At 42.4% G+C, this 13,417-nt stretch overlaps 1 protein-coding gene across 1 annotated transcript; it reads left to right on the forward strand.

Moving 5' to 3' along the window:
* Positions 1-707: 707 nt before the first annotated feature.
* LOC136019453 (ras-like protein family member 11A-like) lies at positions 708-12,059 on the forward strand. Its single transcript, XM_065689653.1, has 4 exons — positions 708-1,500; positions 2,893-2,949; positions 5,254-5,336; positions 9,527-12,059. Exons 1-4 carry the CDS (start codon positions 1,356-1,358, stop codon positions 9,992-9,994), a joined length of 753 nt encoding a protein of 250 aa, XP_065545725.1. The 5' UTR covers positions 708-1,355; the 3' UTR covers positions 9,995-12,059.
* The last annotated feature ends 1,358 nt before the right edge of the window (positions 12,060-13,417 follow it).

Consider the following 13,417-nt stretch of genomic DNA (forward strand, 5'->3'; position numbering starts at 1 on the left):
ATGCCTATCTTCTGCCTAGCAGAAGCATCCAGAAGACAGGAAAATATGCATCCTCAGGTCTTTATGTTTTGTGGGTGGATTAGCTTGTGGTGCCACTTCCCATTAACACCAGGGCTCCCACACAGCGCGACAGAGTCCACGTCTCAGAAGTTGCTGCCTGCTCCACACTTACCTCTTGCCACTGCTGCCTAAAGTTGCTCCTGCCCCTCACAAGCCTCTTTAGAGACATTTGTCAGATGAATGCTGCAACTACATTTTCTGTAGTTGAATTTACATCTGGTTTATATTATCTGCAGTTTTGCTTTATCTGGGTCATTCCCTCCCCACTGCTCTTCCCTTTTTCTTCCCTTCCCATTATCCTTGAGAACTGAGAGCTGATTGTAGCTAGTGTATGGTTACACACTGTCATCCCAACAGACCTTGCAGCCGCCAGCTGTCTTCAAACAACGAGGAGTTTTCCTATAGAAGTCATTCTTTCTTCATTCCCTCTGTCTGGCTCACCCCTCTGAAGGATATTGAGTCCTTCCCAAGCCTGTCGCTAGCTCTAAATTCACTTTTCCATGTTTGGAGAAACTGCAATGTCCCAACCCAATGCTAACCCACATTCCAGCAGGCCATTAAGACCAACGATGTGTATAAACCAGCAGATCAAATGTATCCTGGAGGATACATATGTGAGCTGGTATTCTGGGATAACCTACAGCTGCCTGAAAACTCTGTGTGTGTGTTGGGGGAGGAAATGTGTTTGTTTTCCTGGAGTGTCCCATCAGCTTCAGCACTCTGAAGGGGCCCAACTGCAGGACACAATAGGAAAGGGAGAACAACAGAGCATGGAGTTGGAGCCAATTGAAAATGCAAAGATAGTAGACAGGCAGAACGGGATTATTCAGAGTGGAATTAGAGCAGGGCAGGAGGGTGCCTGTATCCCGCTGAAAACACCACCGTGGTGACTGTGAAACACAAGAATCTCGTGTTAGCAAAGAGCCAAGGGACAGCACAGCAAACAAGCAGTGCCGAGAGACAAAGCAGGGAGCAGGGAGGTGGTGGATGGAGGCACACGCTGGTGCCCGGCTGGAGGAATGTCATGGCTTCACTTGTGATTGGCTGGGGAATGGAGGAGTCAGTTTTCACGGGGGCTGATCAAAAAGTTCCCTTTTGCTTTCCCAAGTTGCTGTCTGAGCGGAGGCATCGGGAAGAGAAGCCCAGTGGCGCTAACATTCCTCAGGAGCACTGCTGATGTGAAATGAGAAGGCTTCTCCGTCCAAGGATATACAGCCAAGAACAGACGCCGGGAAGCTCTTTTCCTTCTTTCTTCCCCCAAGTCCTGCAGGAGTCGAGCAGCTCTCCTTCCTGGCATGCGTCTCATCTCTCAGGATACTATGTCACAGTATTCTACTAACTTTCTCTTGCTCCCCATACCCGAGTATCCCGTGTTAGACTGCGTGCCCAACAAAATCATCAAGCTCGTGGTGCTGGGTGGCAGTAGCGTTGGCAAGACAGGTAAGTCCACAGGTGTAGCACTGTGCTTCTCTTGCTGCTGTACTTACAAGCTCATTTGCAGCTCAGATAGACCCAAGGCTGTGAATTAACTGTTGCAGCTTGAACACTGTAAGTGATTTGGGTTTTTTCTGCACTGAATGATAATGGGTGAAGCAGATGTGCTGTAGGTCTGTGCGAGCAGCCAACATGAGGTGGCAGTTAGGAGGAGAGAGCACTGTTGGGAGCTCTGTGCTTACAAATGATTCCTACCTGATCCTGTGCAAATTATTTAGCCATGTCTAAATTTATACACCCCCAAAAAGCGGTCTTTATTCTCCTGTTGTAAATGTTTTATGCTCTGCAGACAAATAACAGCATACAAGATGTGTCTCCCTTATTATTCTCCAGAGGAGAGGAGAAGAAAAGAGGGTAATGTGAGAATTATTGCTTTGGATATATGGTTCCTGATTTCAGATGTTATTAAGGCTAATTCTGTTTTACTACATCTGAGGTTCCTCAGGACTCAGTAAAATGTTCGGTTGCTTTGGATTTGAAGCCACATTTTGATCTCATGTTTAAGTAGTGTGTTGAAGAGAGCTGTGAAGTCAATTTGATTTAAGGGTACTAAAGAGGTGACCCGGTATCCACTGTGAGAAAAGTATTATTTTAAATTAAATCTGTGATAGAGTTGTTTGCAGAACAACTGCTTTTATTTAGCTATTAACTAAATGGTTTTGCAAATGATTAGGAATAGGAATCCGCTGAGATGAAGCACTACAGGAATAAAAGTTACTGTTTCCACAACAGGATCTGAAGTGTTATAAATTGAGCAAGAAAAAGGAAACTCTTCCAATCCAACAGTGTAAGGAGGGTGAATAGGAAGGCCCAGGGCGCTGCCGCACAACCCATGTGTGCAGAGCACATGCAGTTGGTTTGCTGGATGTGATTAGGTTGCGCTAATGGGTTTCATGAGGAGGAGTGAGCAGTTTTAAGGCTGGGAAGAACCATTACATGCATCAGCCTCACTCTGTGTATGACAGAGGTCTCAAGTGTGGTATTTGGATTAGTTTCAGTTTCCTGGCTTGTTACTCTTTTTCCAAATCATGTCAAAACAGAGGTCAGGCTCATACCTGCAGTCACAACAAAGCAACCTCCCAGTCCTACACTGAACAGTGACAGTCTAAGGAGTCATTTACAGTACAAGCTGTGAAAAACTGCATTAGGTATCACAGCCTGGCCCCAAATACTCTTCTGTGAGTGTTGAGAGAAGCATTTGCCAAGTAATATGTGAGCAATTCAAAGATTAACGTCGTTTCATATTATCCTAACTCTTCCAGTAAGATGTGACACATGTTCTGCAAAGATTGATTTTGGTTCACATTAAAGACCCATCTTTTCTGCGTTGTTTTACAGCCCTGGTTGTGCGCTTTCTCACAAAGAGATTTATTGGAGACTATGAGGCCAACACTGGTGAGTCTGCTTTGCACTGCAGCACTGAAATCTGCTCTATTGTGTGACTGGTGCATATTACAGGAAAGCCAAGCAGTGTTATATGTCCATAAGATGCATATTTTCAGTTAATAGCCTCAAGCTATGAAAGCAATAAATCAAAGGCTCATTATTTATGATCCTGTTAGCTGGGTTTCTTCCAGCTTGGTGGAAAAGGATCAGAGTAAAAGATTTGCTTGGGGACATACCTATACTAAAATGCAGGCTCAAGGAACAACTTGCATATGGACGAAACCATGGAATCCCAACGCAGCTCTCTTTGAAACCCCAGGGAAGCCAGAGGAATTCTGAAGTGCATAAAAGGCACTTCAGATGTTTTTTCTGTGTACTCCCTTTCTCTTTTGGTGGCTTTTATGACAAGGGAGACTTCCAAACTGAAGTTTTTCTATGAGATAAGTAGACTGATTCACTGCATTTTTTATTTAATCCACCTCTGAGGAGGAGTAAATGTGAACTGTTTAATTAACAGCCTCTCTTCTAAGCAAGTGCCAAGTGTACTGGCCATGTTGTATGTACCCCGTACTCATACCTACTGGCACATCCCACACGTAGACCACCTCACATTTTTGGGGTTAAGGAGGACAGGAAACAAAGTGGTGATTGCTTCACTTTGGAGATATGTGCTGAACTTAGAATGATGAGTTAGGAAAGGAGATGCCAGTGAAAGACCCTTTGATCTCTGCCTATCTGATTAAATACAACCTGAAAGCTCCTCCTTCCAGCTCGCTCTCACTGACCCTATGTAACCTTGATGGTTGGCTGCACTATTGCTCTTTCTTCTCCTTCATCTCTTCTATGGGAGATTGTACATCAAGTTAGAATTCTGAGCTTTACAATGGATTGCTGCCAGAAACATTGCTGGGAACCACATGCTTTTCTCATTAAGCTACCAGCCCAACAGCCATGCTGTAGAAGAAATAAATATGCCAGAAATAGGAAGCAGGTGGCAGTGTATTTGTGATCATTCAACCATGCTTCTCCTTCACTTGGCTATCAGGCGGAGCACACTCGGTGTCTGGAAGTACCTGCTCTGTTTGCTGCTATGCATTACAGAGTAGGAATAGTATGTTGTCTGGTCTTGGTTCAGGAGTGCAGCATCTTCCCATAGATCAGTACCATCTTTTCAGCTGAAAATAGGATTTGAAAACTATCCCAGAAGGGTTAGATCACCTCACAGAGTCAGTGTTAAACCATAATGTGGTAATGTTGGATTCAGATGCAGCCATTTAGACTTCCTCATATTGCAAATGTTTCTCTGAGCTCGGACTCCTTTCCACTGGAATAAACCCACCTTTTTACTTGAGCAAAATATGATTTTCAGAGGTGATGCATTATCATCACTAACTGACCTCCCTGTTACTCTGAATTTCCTACTCTTCAAGAGATGGGATTTCTCTATACAATGTTTTAGATGCAGCAGTTACAATTGCACTTGAACCAGGCTGAAAGGCTGCACACAGCAGCTGTGGCTGTAGCATTTCTTCACATATCCATGTGACTTGTATCAAGTTCTAAAGAAAATTGATGCTGACATCAATCTCTGAAGCTGTCCTTATCACAACCACAGATAGTTCATGAAGTTTTAATTTTCACTTAACCCACACTCCAGCAACAAACTAAAGTTCATTCCCAGAACAGTGATGGTTTTATTAGAGCTGGGTCAGTCCTGGATGGTTTGAACTAACACTTGGCTCTGAATATGTGTCATGCAGATTAATAAGATTCAAAGTGTCCAGTCTTTGGGGATTTTAACCAAACTCTGACTGCTAAGGTTACGTATACCCCAAAGAGCATCTTTGTGATTTGTGTAGAGTCACTTATCCTGTGTCTGTAACTAGAATGCTTCTCTTTCTTAAAAGCTTCCTGAAAAATGCCCTGGGACACAGCTCGCCCCTTTTACAGACAACCCCTGGATGTCTTGGTTTGAGATTAGAAATACAGGAAGTCAAGATTTCAATAGCTAACAATATGGACTGAAAACCTGGCTGGGATTTACACACCCACTTTTACTATTTGACTCTACACAAACTGCCACCTTTCCCAGCTACCCTCCTAGGTATGCATTCAAAACATCCACACAGCAAATACAAACCCACTTCACATAAGCAAACAGCCACACAACCACTCTGGTGCCATTCACTTTTCCATAAGCACCTACAAATCATAAGCCTCAAATATGTGTGTTTCAACAGTTCTATTTTGCCTTTTTGTACTCTTTCTTCTTTGCTACAGCCACTGACTCTAATGATGTTACTTTTCCACCAGGTGCTTTGTATTCAAGAAAGTTCACCATAGATGGGGAACAGATCTCTCTACAGGTGCAGGATACTCCCTTTGTTTCATTGGAGGTAAAACATCTGCTCAGTGCATTGTACTTCACAACACAGTATTTGCCTCTTGCTTATTGCCAGCACTTCCATCTGTAAGTAGTTCAATTTAGCAGCAGAAAAATACCAGGGCTGAAACCCAAATGAAGAAATGAAGAGTAATGAACGTCCCTTAAACCCACCAAAAAAAAACCACAAAAGCCCTTGAAGAGGTTTAATCAGGCTCCTTTAAGTAAGTCAAAATTAAACCAAATCTATTTCAAACACATCACTGCATCCCAAGCCTAAAGAGCAGTAAAATCATAACCTGGCTCCCTTCTGTCAACTTCTTGGTTGTTTTATTTCCTGTCAAATGGGTTCTAGCCCTGCATGGCAGAAAACTCACCTGCTTAGAGGCCCAGCTGGGGCCAGAATCTCTCTTCTCTAGAAAGGTGTTTCTGCCAGGGGGACAGGCCTCACAGCAGCTGTCATTTCCAGCTAGGGTGGCTTTTCAGTGCGTTCCTTAGTCTTTCTTAAAAGCATTACTTATTTTTAAGGTGTTAGCATTGACCTACAACCCTCTTTCTGTCAGTGTTTTACATATTCTAGATTTAATATTTGACTAGGAACCTGCTTCTAGAAATATTTTTCCAAGCAGGGTTTAAGATTAAGATGTCTTTTCTGGAAGATTTGCTTCAAATGCAGAATAAGAGGATGAAAATAGTGTCAAAGCAGCAGGAAATAATGAAATCTGGGTTTACGTGAATGGTGGAAATCTCATGAGACTAATAATTCTTCTAGAATAGCTGGGATTTTATGATAAAATTAGATATCCCCTTGTCACCATCAAATCTGAACTTGCAGGTTTGGCCTTAACCTCAGTTTAAGCTCAGACTTGGCCAAATATATGCCTGGATGGGAACACCAGCTTCTCTCATGTTCTTTCAGGCTAGCCCTAGGCAACTTTATCCACCCTGTTTTGTCCACACAGATGCATGCGTGGATGGCTTCATTTCTGTGCTCTACAACTGTTCCACCCTGAGTTTACAGAACAGGATAAGCAAAGCTCCCACAGCCTGTTTCCATTTCCATTTTCTCTGATGACTGGAAGTAGATTCAAGTGGGAAGCTTTGACTAAGAGCAGAGGAGAGGACCCCTCCTTTACTCTGGACACTAAAAGCTGCTATGGAAGTCCTCCAAATATTCAAGTGGGACTTAACAGTACAAAGGCCCTATGCCAGCTTGCTTAGGGAGGACCTGCAAAGAGGAGCTGTGGGTGGTGATTAGGCACAATTGGGACTGCCTGATAAACACTTTGCAAAGGGAATCTCCTCTCTGGTCTATCCCATAGAGAAAGGAGGGAGTGAAAGAATTTAATTCCCTCTTTCACACTGGATACATGTTTATTTTCCTGTTTTAATTAAGACTGTACCCTATAATTGTGTGACTGTAGCCAGAGCTCCACAGTATTTAGTGATGCCAACAGCTGAGGTTGCTCAGTCAGAAACACTTTCAGTTTAGTTAGGAAGGAGTTTCATTTTCTTTGTCCCAGTCAAAGGTCTGCACTGTTTCACCAGTTCCCAGACACACTTATCTTAGCCTGTATCTCCGTTTGCATCAAATGATGTATCTGAAACATTTTGAAGGGGCTGTTCCTGAGCAGGGCTTGTTAAAGCTGGGAATAGTTTGGATTTTCTATTAAAATCCTTAAGAGAGTGTCTTGCACTTTGCAGCCTGAACACAGTGTTTTGGGAGGAAGTCATGCGGAATCACTCAGGATTGTGGCCACACCGGAAATGTTAATGTTAAAGACAGAAACAGAAGCAACCAGATCACTGGTTTTGTTCAGTGAATCATTGCTGCTTGCTCTATACATTGCAAATGACTGTGTGTTTCAAAATTCATTCTGGAGCAGAGATTTCCATTTAAAAAGTAGCCCATTAGCCTTTGATTGTCCTGAATAAAGCATTCCATTTGGGATTATCCATCCATCTCACTCCTGGGTGGGCCTAGCTGGTAACTGAGAATTCCAGCTCATTAGGGCTCTCTGAATGTACACCTTCTCCAAACCTATTTTCCAGCGCTTGCCAGAGCAATTAGTTCTTTTTACCCATGAAAGGATTTGCTGGTGAAAAGAGGCTTGAAGGACATGGAGGGTGGCTCCTTATCCACAGCTTGGATACAGCCCAGACACCACCAGTGCAAATTGCCCTTCTTCCCACAGCCTGCCCTGCCCTGGCTTGAGTTCACTCTTAGTAACCTTTTAAACAAGGCTGCTAGTGAGGAGCTCTCTTCACTCCATGTGCAAACCTGCTGGGGTTTGGGATTTGAGGGTTTTGGAGGGAGAGGAGTGATAAGAGCATCTGTTAAACAATTTACTGCTAACAGGATTTACTGTTACTGTGAGCTGGCAAGGGCATAGAGCTACCAGGTAGTGTCTTTACAGGCAATACTAAAATATTTACAAAGGTCAGATAGATAAGGGGGGCAGTTAGTTAAGGGGCCTGACAAGAAACCTGGACAGGGACTTTGGACAAGGGCCTGTAGGGACAGGACAAGGGGAATGGCTTTAACCTGCCGGAGGGGAGACTGAGGTGAGCTCTTAGGCAGAAGCTCTTCCCTGTGAGGGTGCTGAGGCGCTGGCACAGGGTGCCCAGAGAAGCTGTGGCTGCCCCATCCCTGGCAGTGCTCAAGGCCAGGTTGGATGGGGCTTGGAGCAACCTGCTCTGGTGGAAGGTGTCCCTGCCCATGGCAGGGGGTTGGAACTTGATGAGCTTTAAGGTCCCTTCAACCCAAGCCAGCCTATGCTTCTATGATTCATTCCAATTAGCAGAATGCCTGTTGAAAGCTGTAACTCTAATTTATAATCTGAACCTTCAGAAGTTCTGCTTCCTTCTTCTCACAGAAGAGCCTTGTCACTAGCCTTTTTTTTAAGTTTGATCTACCATAAAAGGACTGATCAGTTTTACTCATTCTTTTCCACCTCTGCTTCCTGAAGTCAGGTTTTATAATTCATATTTAGTGCCTAAATAAAATTACCTGTTTCGAGAGGTTGCTGAACACACACAGGTTCTGTTCAAAATAATGTGAATGGCAGATATATATTCTATAGATAACTGGATAATGGAACTTATGTTCTAGTAGTCTTACTGAACTTGATGAAGATTTATTGAATAGAGTTTAGCTGTAATGATAACAGTTTGGGCTCTGTATTAATGATGTTAAACTCCCCCTAAAATACTCATAAGGCTCTAATTTCTAGCAACTTCATCCAGAGCTGAATACTGAAGACGCTTATTGCCTTGTTGGATATAAAGGAAATGACAAAGTTCCAGAAAGCTGTAATATGAAAGTCAGTTCTCACAAAGCAAGCACACAGGCAATAACTGCAGCAGGGATCTCCGTATCTGCTTGGGTTACACACCAGCATGGATAATAAAGAGCAAAGGATTAGCTGAAAATAGCTTCATCTTGAAAAGTGAGCTGATCTCTTTGCAAGCCCCAACAGTATTATGTTCACTTTTATATCCCCAAGGCTGGTGATTGTTATGGCTGTCTGAGTAGGAGCGGTGATGGACCGAACAAACATGTGGCCAGCAAAACATAATATAAACCCATTGCTGCTCTGTAAATGAGCAGTGCGGTTTCACAGCATTTTCAGTCCCAGCAGCTGGTTACTTGTGACAAATTGCTTTTTAGAAGTTACTTTGTCTTTGAATATCTGGTAGAAAAACCTGTTAGGCCTCATCAGCATCAGTGAGAACCTCTGTCTATGGAGACATTGAATACAGACTTGGAAAAAGCCCCAAAACCCCATTTGGGGGACATCCATTCACTTGCAGTAGTTTTACTGGCCTGCTGAATTTAATAATGCTCTTATTGTGCCCATCACAATTTTATCCACAAGAAAAATGTGGGTTTCTATTACACTGGTTTAGTGCAATAGAACAGAGAACAGACTTTTCAGTATCAGTATTTTGGCTGTTCTCTTCTTTCCAACCGATTTTTCTGACAGCTCTCCATTGCTTACTTTGTGATGTGTTACTGGCACAGTGGAAACTTCTCCTGTCCCTGGTACATTCCCTGGCAGTCAGAGAGGTTTCTGCCCATACATTTAGAAACAGCCACGCTTTGAAACACAGCTCTGACTAGCTATAGCAGTGCTGTAGGACTGATTGCTCTGCTCCCTATTCCCAGTTTCCTAACCTCACACCTCTTGGTTTTGATGGCAGGATGACACTGACAGCATATGTTGCCAAGAGCAGATAAACAGATCAATCTACTGGGCAGATGGCTTCGTTTTTGTTTACTCCATCACAGACTATGAGAGCTACAGAGTGATCCGTCCCCTGCACCAGCACATCCGCAAGATCCACCCAAATGCCAACATCCCCCTGCTTCTGATGGCGAACAAAGGAGACCTCCTGCGAGCCAGGCAGGTGTCCTCCAAAGAAGGGCTCCAGCTGGCCAGTGAACTGGGAGGCACTTACTACGAAGTCTCAGCCCGAGAGAACTGTGAGGGAGTGCATGAAGCCTTCCAGCAGCTCTGCCAGGAGGTCAGTAGGATGATTGGGAGCTGCAATGGAGAGAAGCGAAGAGGCCTCCACCTTGTGCGACCCAAGTCACCAAATATGCAGGACTTGAAGAGACGTTTGAAACAGGCTCTGACTTCCAAAGGGAAATCTGCCACTACTCTTTGATGTAGCCAACAGGAATTCCTTTTTACAGCCCTGAAAAACAGGCAAGAAAATAAGCTGGTAATAAGGGGCATTGCTGCAATTCAGCAGTCAGGTTGTGTGAGGAGCTCTTCCAGTTTGTCTTTACGTTTTCTATACAAACCCCGCACACATTCAGCAAAGGAACTTACAGAATTTGCTCTTTGGGGCAAGAAACTGTGATTTAAAAACCAGATTGTCCCACATTATTTCCTTTTTGAAAGGGACACAGTCAAATAGTTTAGGCTTAAAATGTGGATTTTATTAATAGAAACAATTAAATCCTACTTTTAAGAAAAGTGACTACTCTGGGGGATGGTTGTATTCCCATAGGCAAGAAGCTAAAGCAAGACAAGAGGAGAGTGATGTGATCTACACTGAGCAAGCAAAATTGACCAGATTTGCTTAAGTCACAAGACTGGAAAACAAAGGCAAAAAGTAAATGAAGAGCATAAATAGTGAAAAGTAGTAACTGAAAGCTTTAAATTGCAGTTTAGAAGGTTTTGTTAGCAAGGTGGGGAGAGGTTTGTGCAGATGCAAGTTTCAGCCTCACAGTGTCTCTCTAAAGGGAGATGTTTAAAAATCACTATGTTTTTCAGATTATTTTTCTTTAAGCACACATTGACTGTTTCTGAAAGGGATATGACTGTATTAATCAAGAGCAAGGAGGTGATCTAAAACTGTTGAACTTTTTTCTTTCCAAACTAGGCAGATTTCAAGCTCAAGATGCTGTTTTAGAGAAAGAAAACCTTCACGTAAAGTATATTTAATTCACTAGATTCTTCTTTTTTGAAGGAAAAGAAGAAAAGGATTTGTGATGCCTAAAATCTCTGGCTTCAGGAATTCGTCATCTTGTTATTTGCCTTAAGACCAGACTTTACTCAATACCTCACAGTGCATCCAAATAACTGGTCTATCCATACATACTTCACTGGCAGCATCCCACTGCATTGTATCTCAGCATGTATAAAGGGATTTCAAGCTGCATCCTGTGAGCTGGCTGGTTTTATGGTAGCAATAACAACAACATGAAACATCCGTCATTCTGTGCTTGATGAGAATAGAAAGCAACTGGGTTGGACCATGATGCAACAACCTTTGCTTTAAACACAGCATATGAGCAATTCACAGGCCCATGAAATGAAGTAAAGCGCCATGATTTACACTCAGGAACAGAGGGAAAACCCTTGTTTGATGGATACAGAAAGATCCTCGCAGCTGCAGTTGCAGCTGGCAATACTGAGCTAAATCAACCTTTTACTCATTACAAGCAGTGAAAATGTAAATTGAGTCTGATGAGTATTTACACAGCTCAGGGCTTGAAAATGGGGTTTACATTTTTCTTGTCCCTATATTAGACAGCTGTCATCATGATTTCCCTCATCACCTGGATTTGCTCTATCTACAACTCACTTTGTGGTTTATTTATTGTTTTCCACAGCTGGTCAGCTGGGAATGGCTTGTGTTCTCATTGATGCAAACTGCTTTTCTTCACACAACAGGACTGCACGTTTTTCAGCAGTTAGTTTCATTTGGTAGTAGGAGGGGAAAAGGAAAGTCAGATCATCCAAAGAAGGACTCAAACATATCAGAGGATTTCTACTTTAGCTTAAGGCTATTTAACAGTTCCATGTTGGAAGAGTGCCATTATTCAGTGCAGGCACTTTGGGATGGTGTTTATTAGCACTGAATTTCAATATTTGCAATGACTAATAGCAAATATTAAATCTGAAGATTGAGTAGCATGAAATAGAGCAGTTTGTGAGCCACACACAAACTGCAAATGGTTTACATTGGGAAAATGATCCATATTTTGAATAGCAATTTAAAGTTTTACCATCCCAGCCTGTGTGTCAAGGGCTAAATTTGCCAAAGACAATTTGCTTTCTCATGAGAGCTTAAGACAATTCAGTGCTCTTGCTGTTCAGTTTGGTTGTAACTTACTCTTGCAGCTCTAATCCTTTCTTATTTGGGGAAAAAGGTTCAACAGATTTCAAACCTTTCAATGTTTTATTTTCAATAGTGATTAATAAAAACATTCAAAGCCTTTCCTGAGAGTGTACAAAATGCCTCACATCTTCAAATGTTCCTTGCTTAAACTACATTAACAATGTATTTTTTTTTCCCTTCTACAATCTAATGCACCCTACATGTATTCCTGCATTTGTATTCCTACAGAAGTAAGTATTCCCACATTCCTGTGGCACTGGTGGGGAAAAAAAACCCCACATTTTAGCTAAGGCCAAGAAACACTGAAACATTTAAGTCTTCTCCTAACTACTAACATGTGGCAAACATTTCTTCTGCTACAGAAACGTTAGTATTTCCTTTGTTCATTGACCAGCAATACAAATCCTGTAAGAGCTCTGATACTGGGTTTAAGCCAGGACATGCCATCTACAAAAGACAATAGAGCTCAGGCTTTTCATTAGCAGGGCAGTATCCGAGCACTAGAACACATTATTGGGCCACGGAAGCTAAGCAAGGCTGACGAAGGAGAATGGTAGCATGAAAAGCAGGGAGAAGAGAAGGCTATAGAATTAAGTGCCTAAAAATAATCATATAAAATATCAAAGATTAGTCATGTAGAACCTGATCCTGAATTAGAATCTTGAGGCTGCCAAGGAAAAAAACATGTATTCTACTGAAGGTTTAAAATTAAGCCTCTAGAGGAAAGGTACTTAGCATAAAGTCAAGAGAGTGGAGGAAAAAAAGATTGGAGAGTGGGTTTTTGGTGGGATATCAGTGCAAATTCTCTTCTCTGTTATATTAAGTCCAGATTAACTCGACTGGAAGCAATACCATCAGCAATAAGATACAACACTCACTTTTCTCTTACTCCCATCTCTTTTCATTCTCCTGAGCCATTTAAATCTTGTGCACCATCTGGTTTTCAAGATGGTTTACAGCTGGGTTTACTTGGGCACAAAACACTTGAGTGATTTGCCCCAAGGTTACACAGCTGAGCAAGTGCTTGAGAGGAACTCACAAACTGTGTCCTTTGTAATTAATTCCCAATGCTTCACAATAGCTACCAGACCGTACCACCTCCCCCAAGGTATGCAAAAAGCAGTGAGTTGTGTTACAGAAGAATGTAATTAAAAGTTGGGAAAAGTTACTTAAATTATAAGCTATGTTAGGAACTGCCTGAGCAAAGCATTGCTGACATCCTGGAACTGGGTGCAATTACAGTAATAGCAAGCCTGGCTTTGAGTTATTGAATTTATTTGTAAATGGCTATTTTCTGCAGTATTCCTGTCAGATGCATTTCTCACACGTTTCCAGTGGTTCCCAATGGAAATACAGTGTGACCTGGTAAAATCAGGCTCCATTTTTAACTTTTCCTGTGACTTGATGATCTTGGCCAGGTCTCTTAATCAAAGTTATGTATCCATAAGGATGAGGAAA

Source organism: Lathamus discolor, chromosome 9, assembly GCF_037157495.1.
Source record: "Lathamus discolor isolate bLatDis1 chromosome 9, bLatDis1.hap1, whole genome shotgun sequence".
In the NCBI taxonomy this organism is placed as follows: domain Eukaryota; kingdom Metazoa; phylum Chordata; class Aves; order Psittaciformes; family Psittacidae; genus Lathamus; species Lathamus discolor.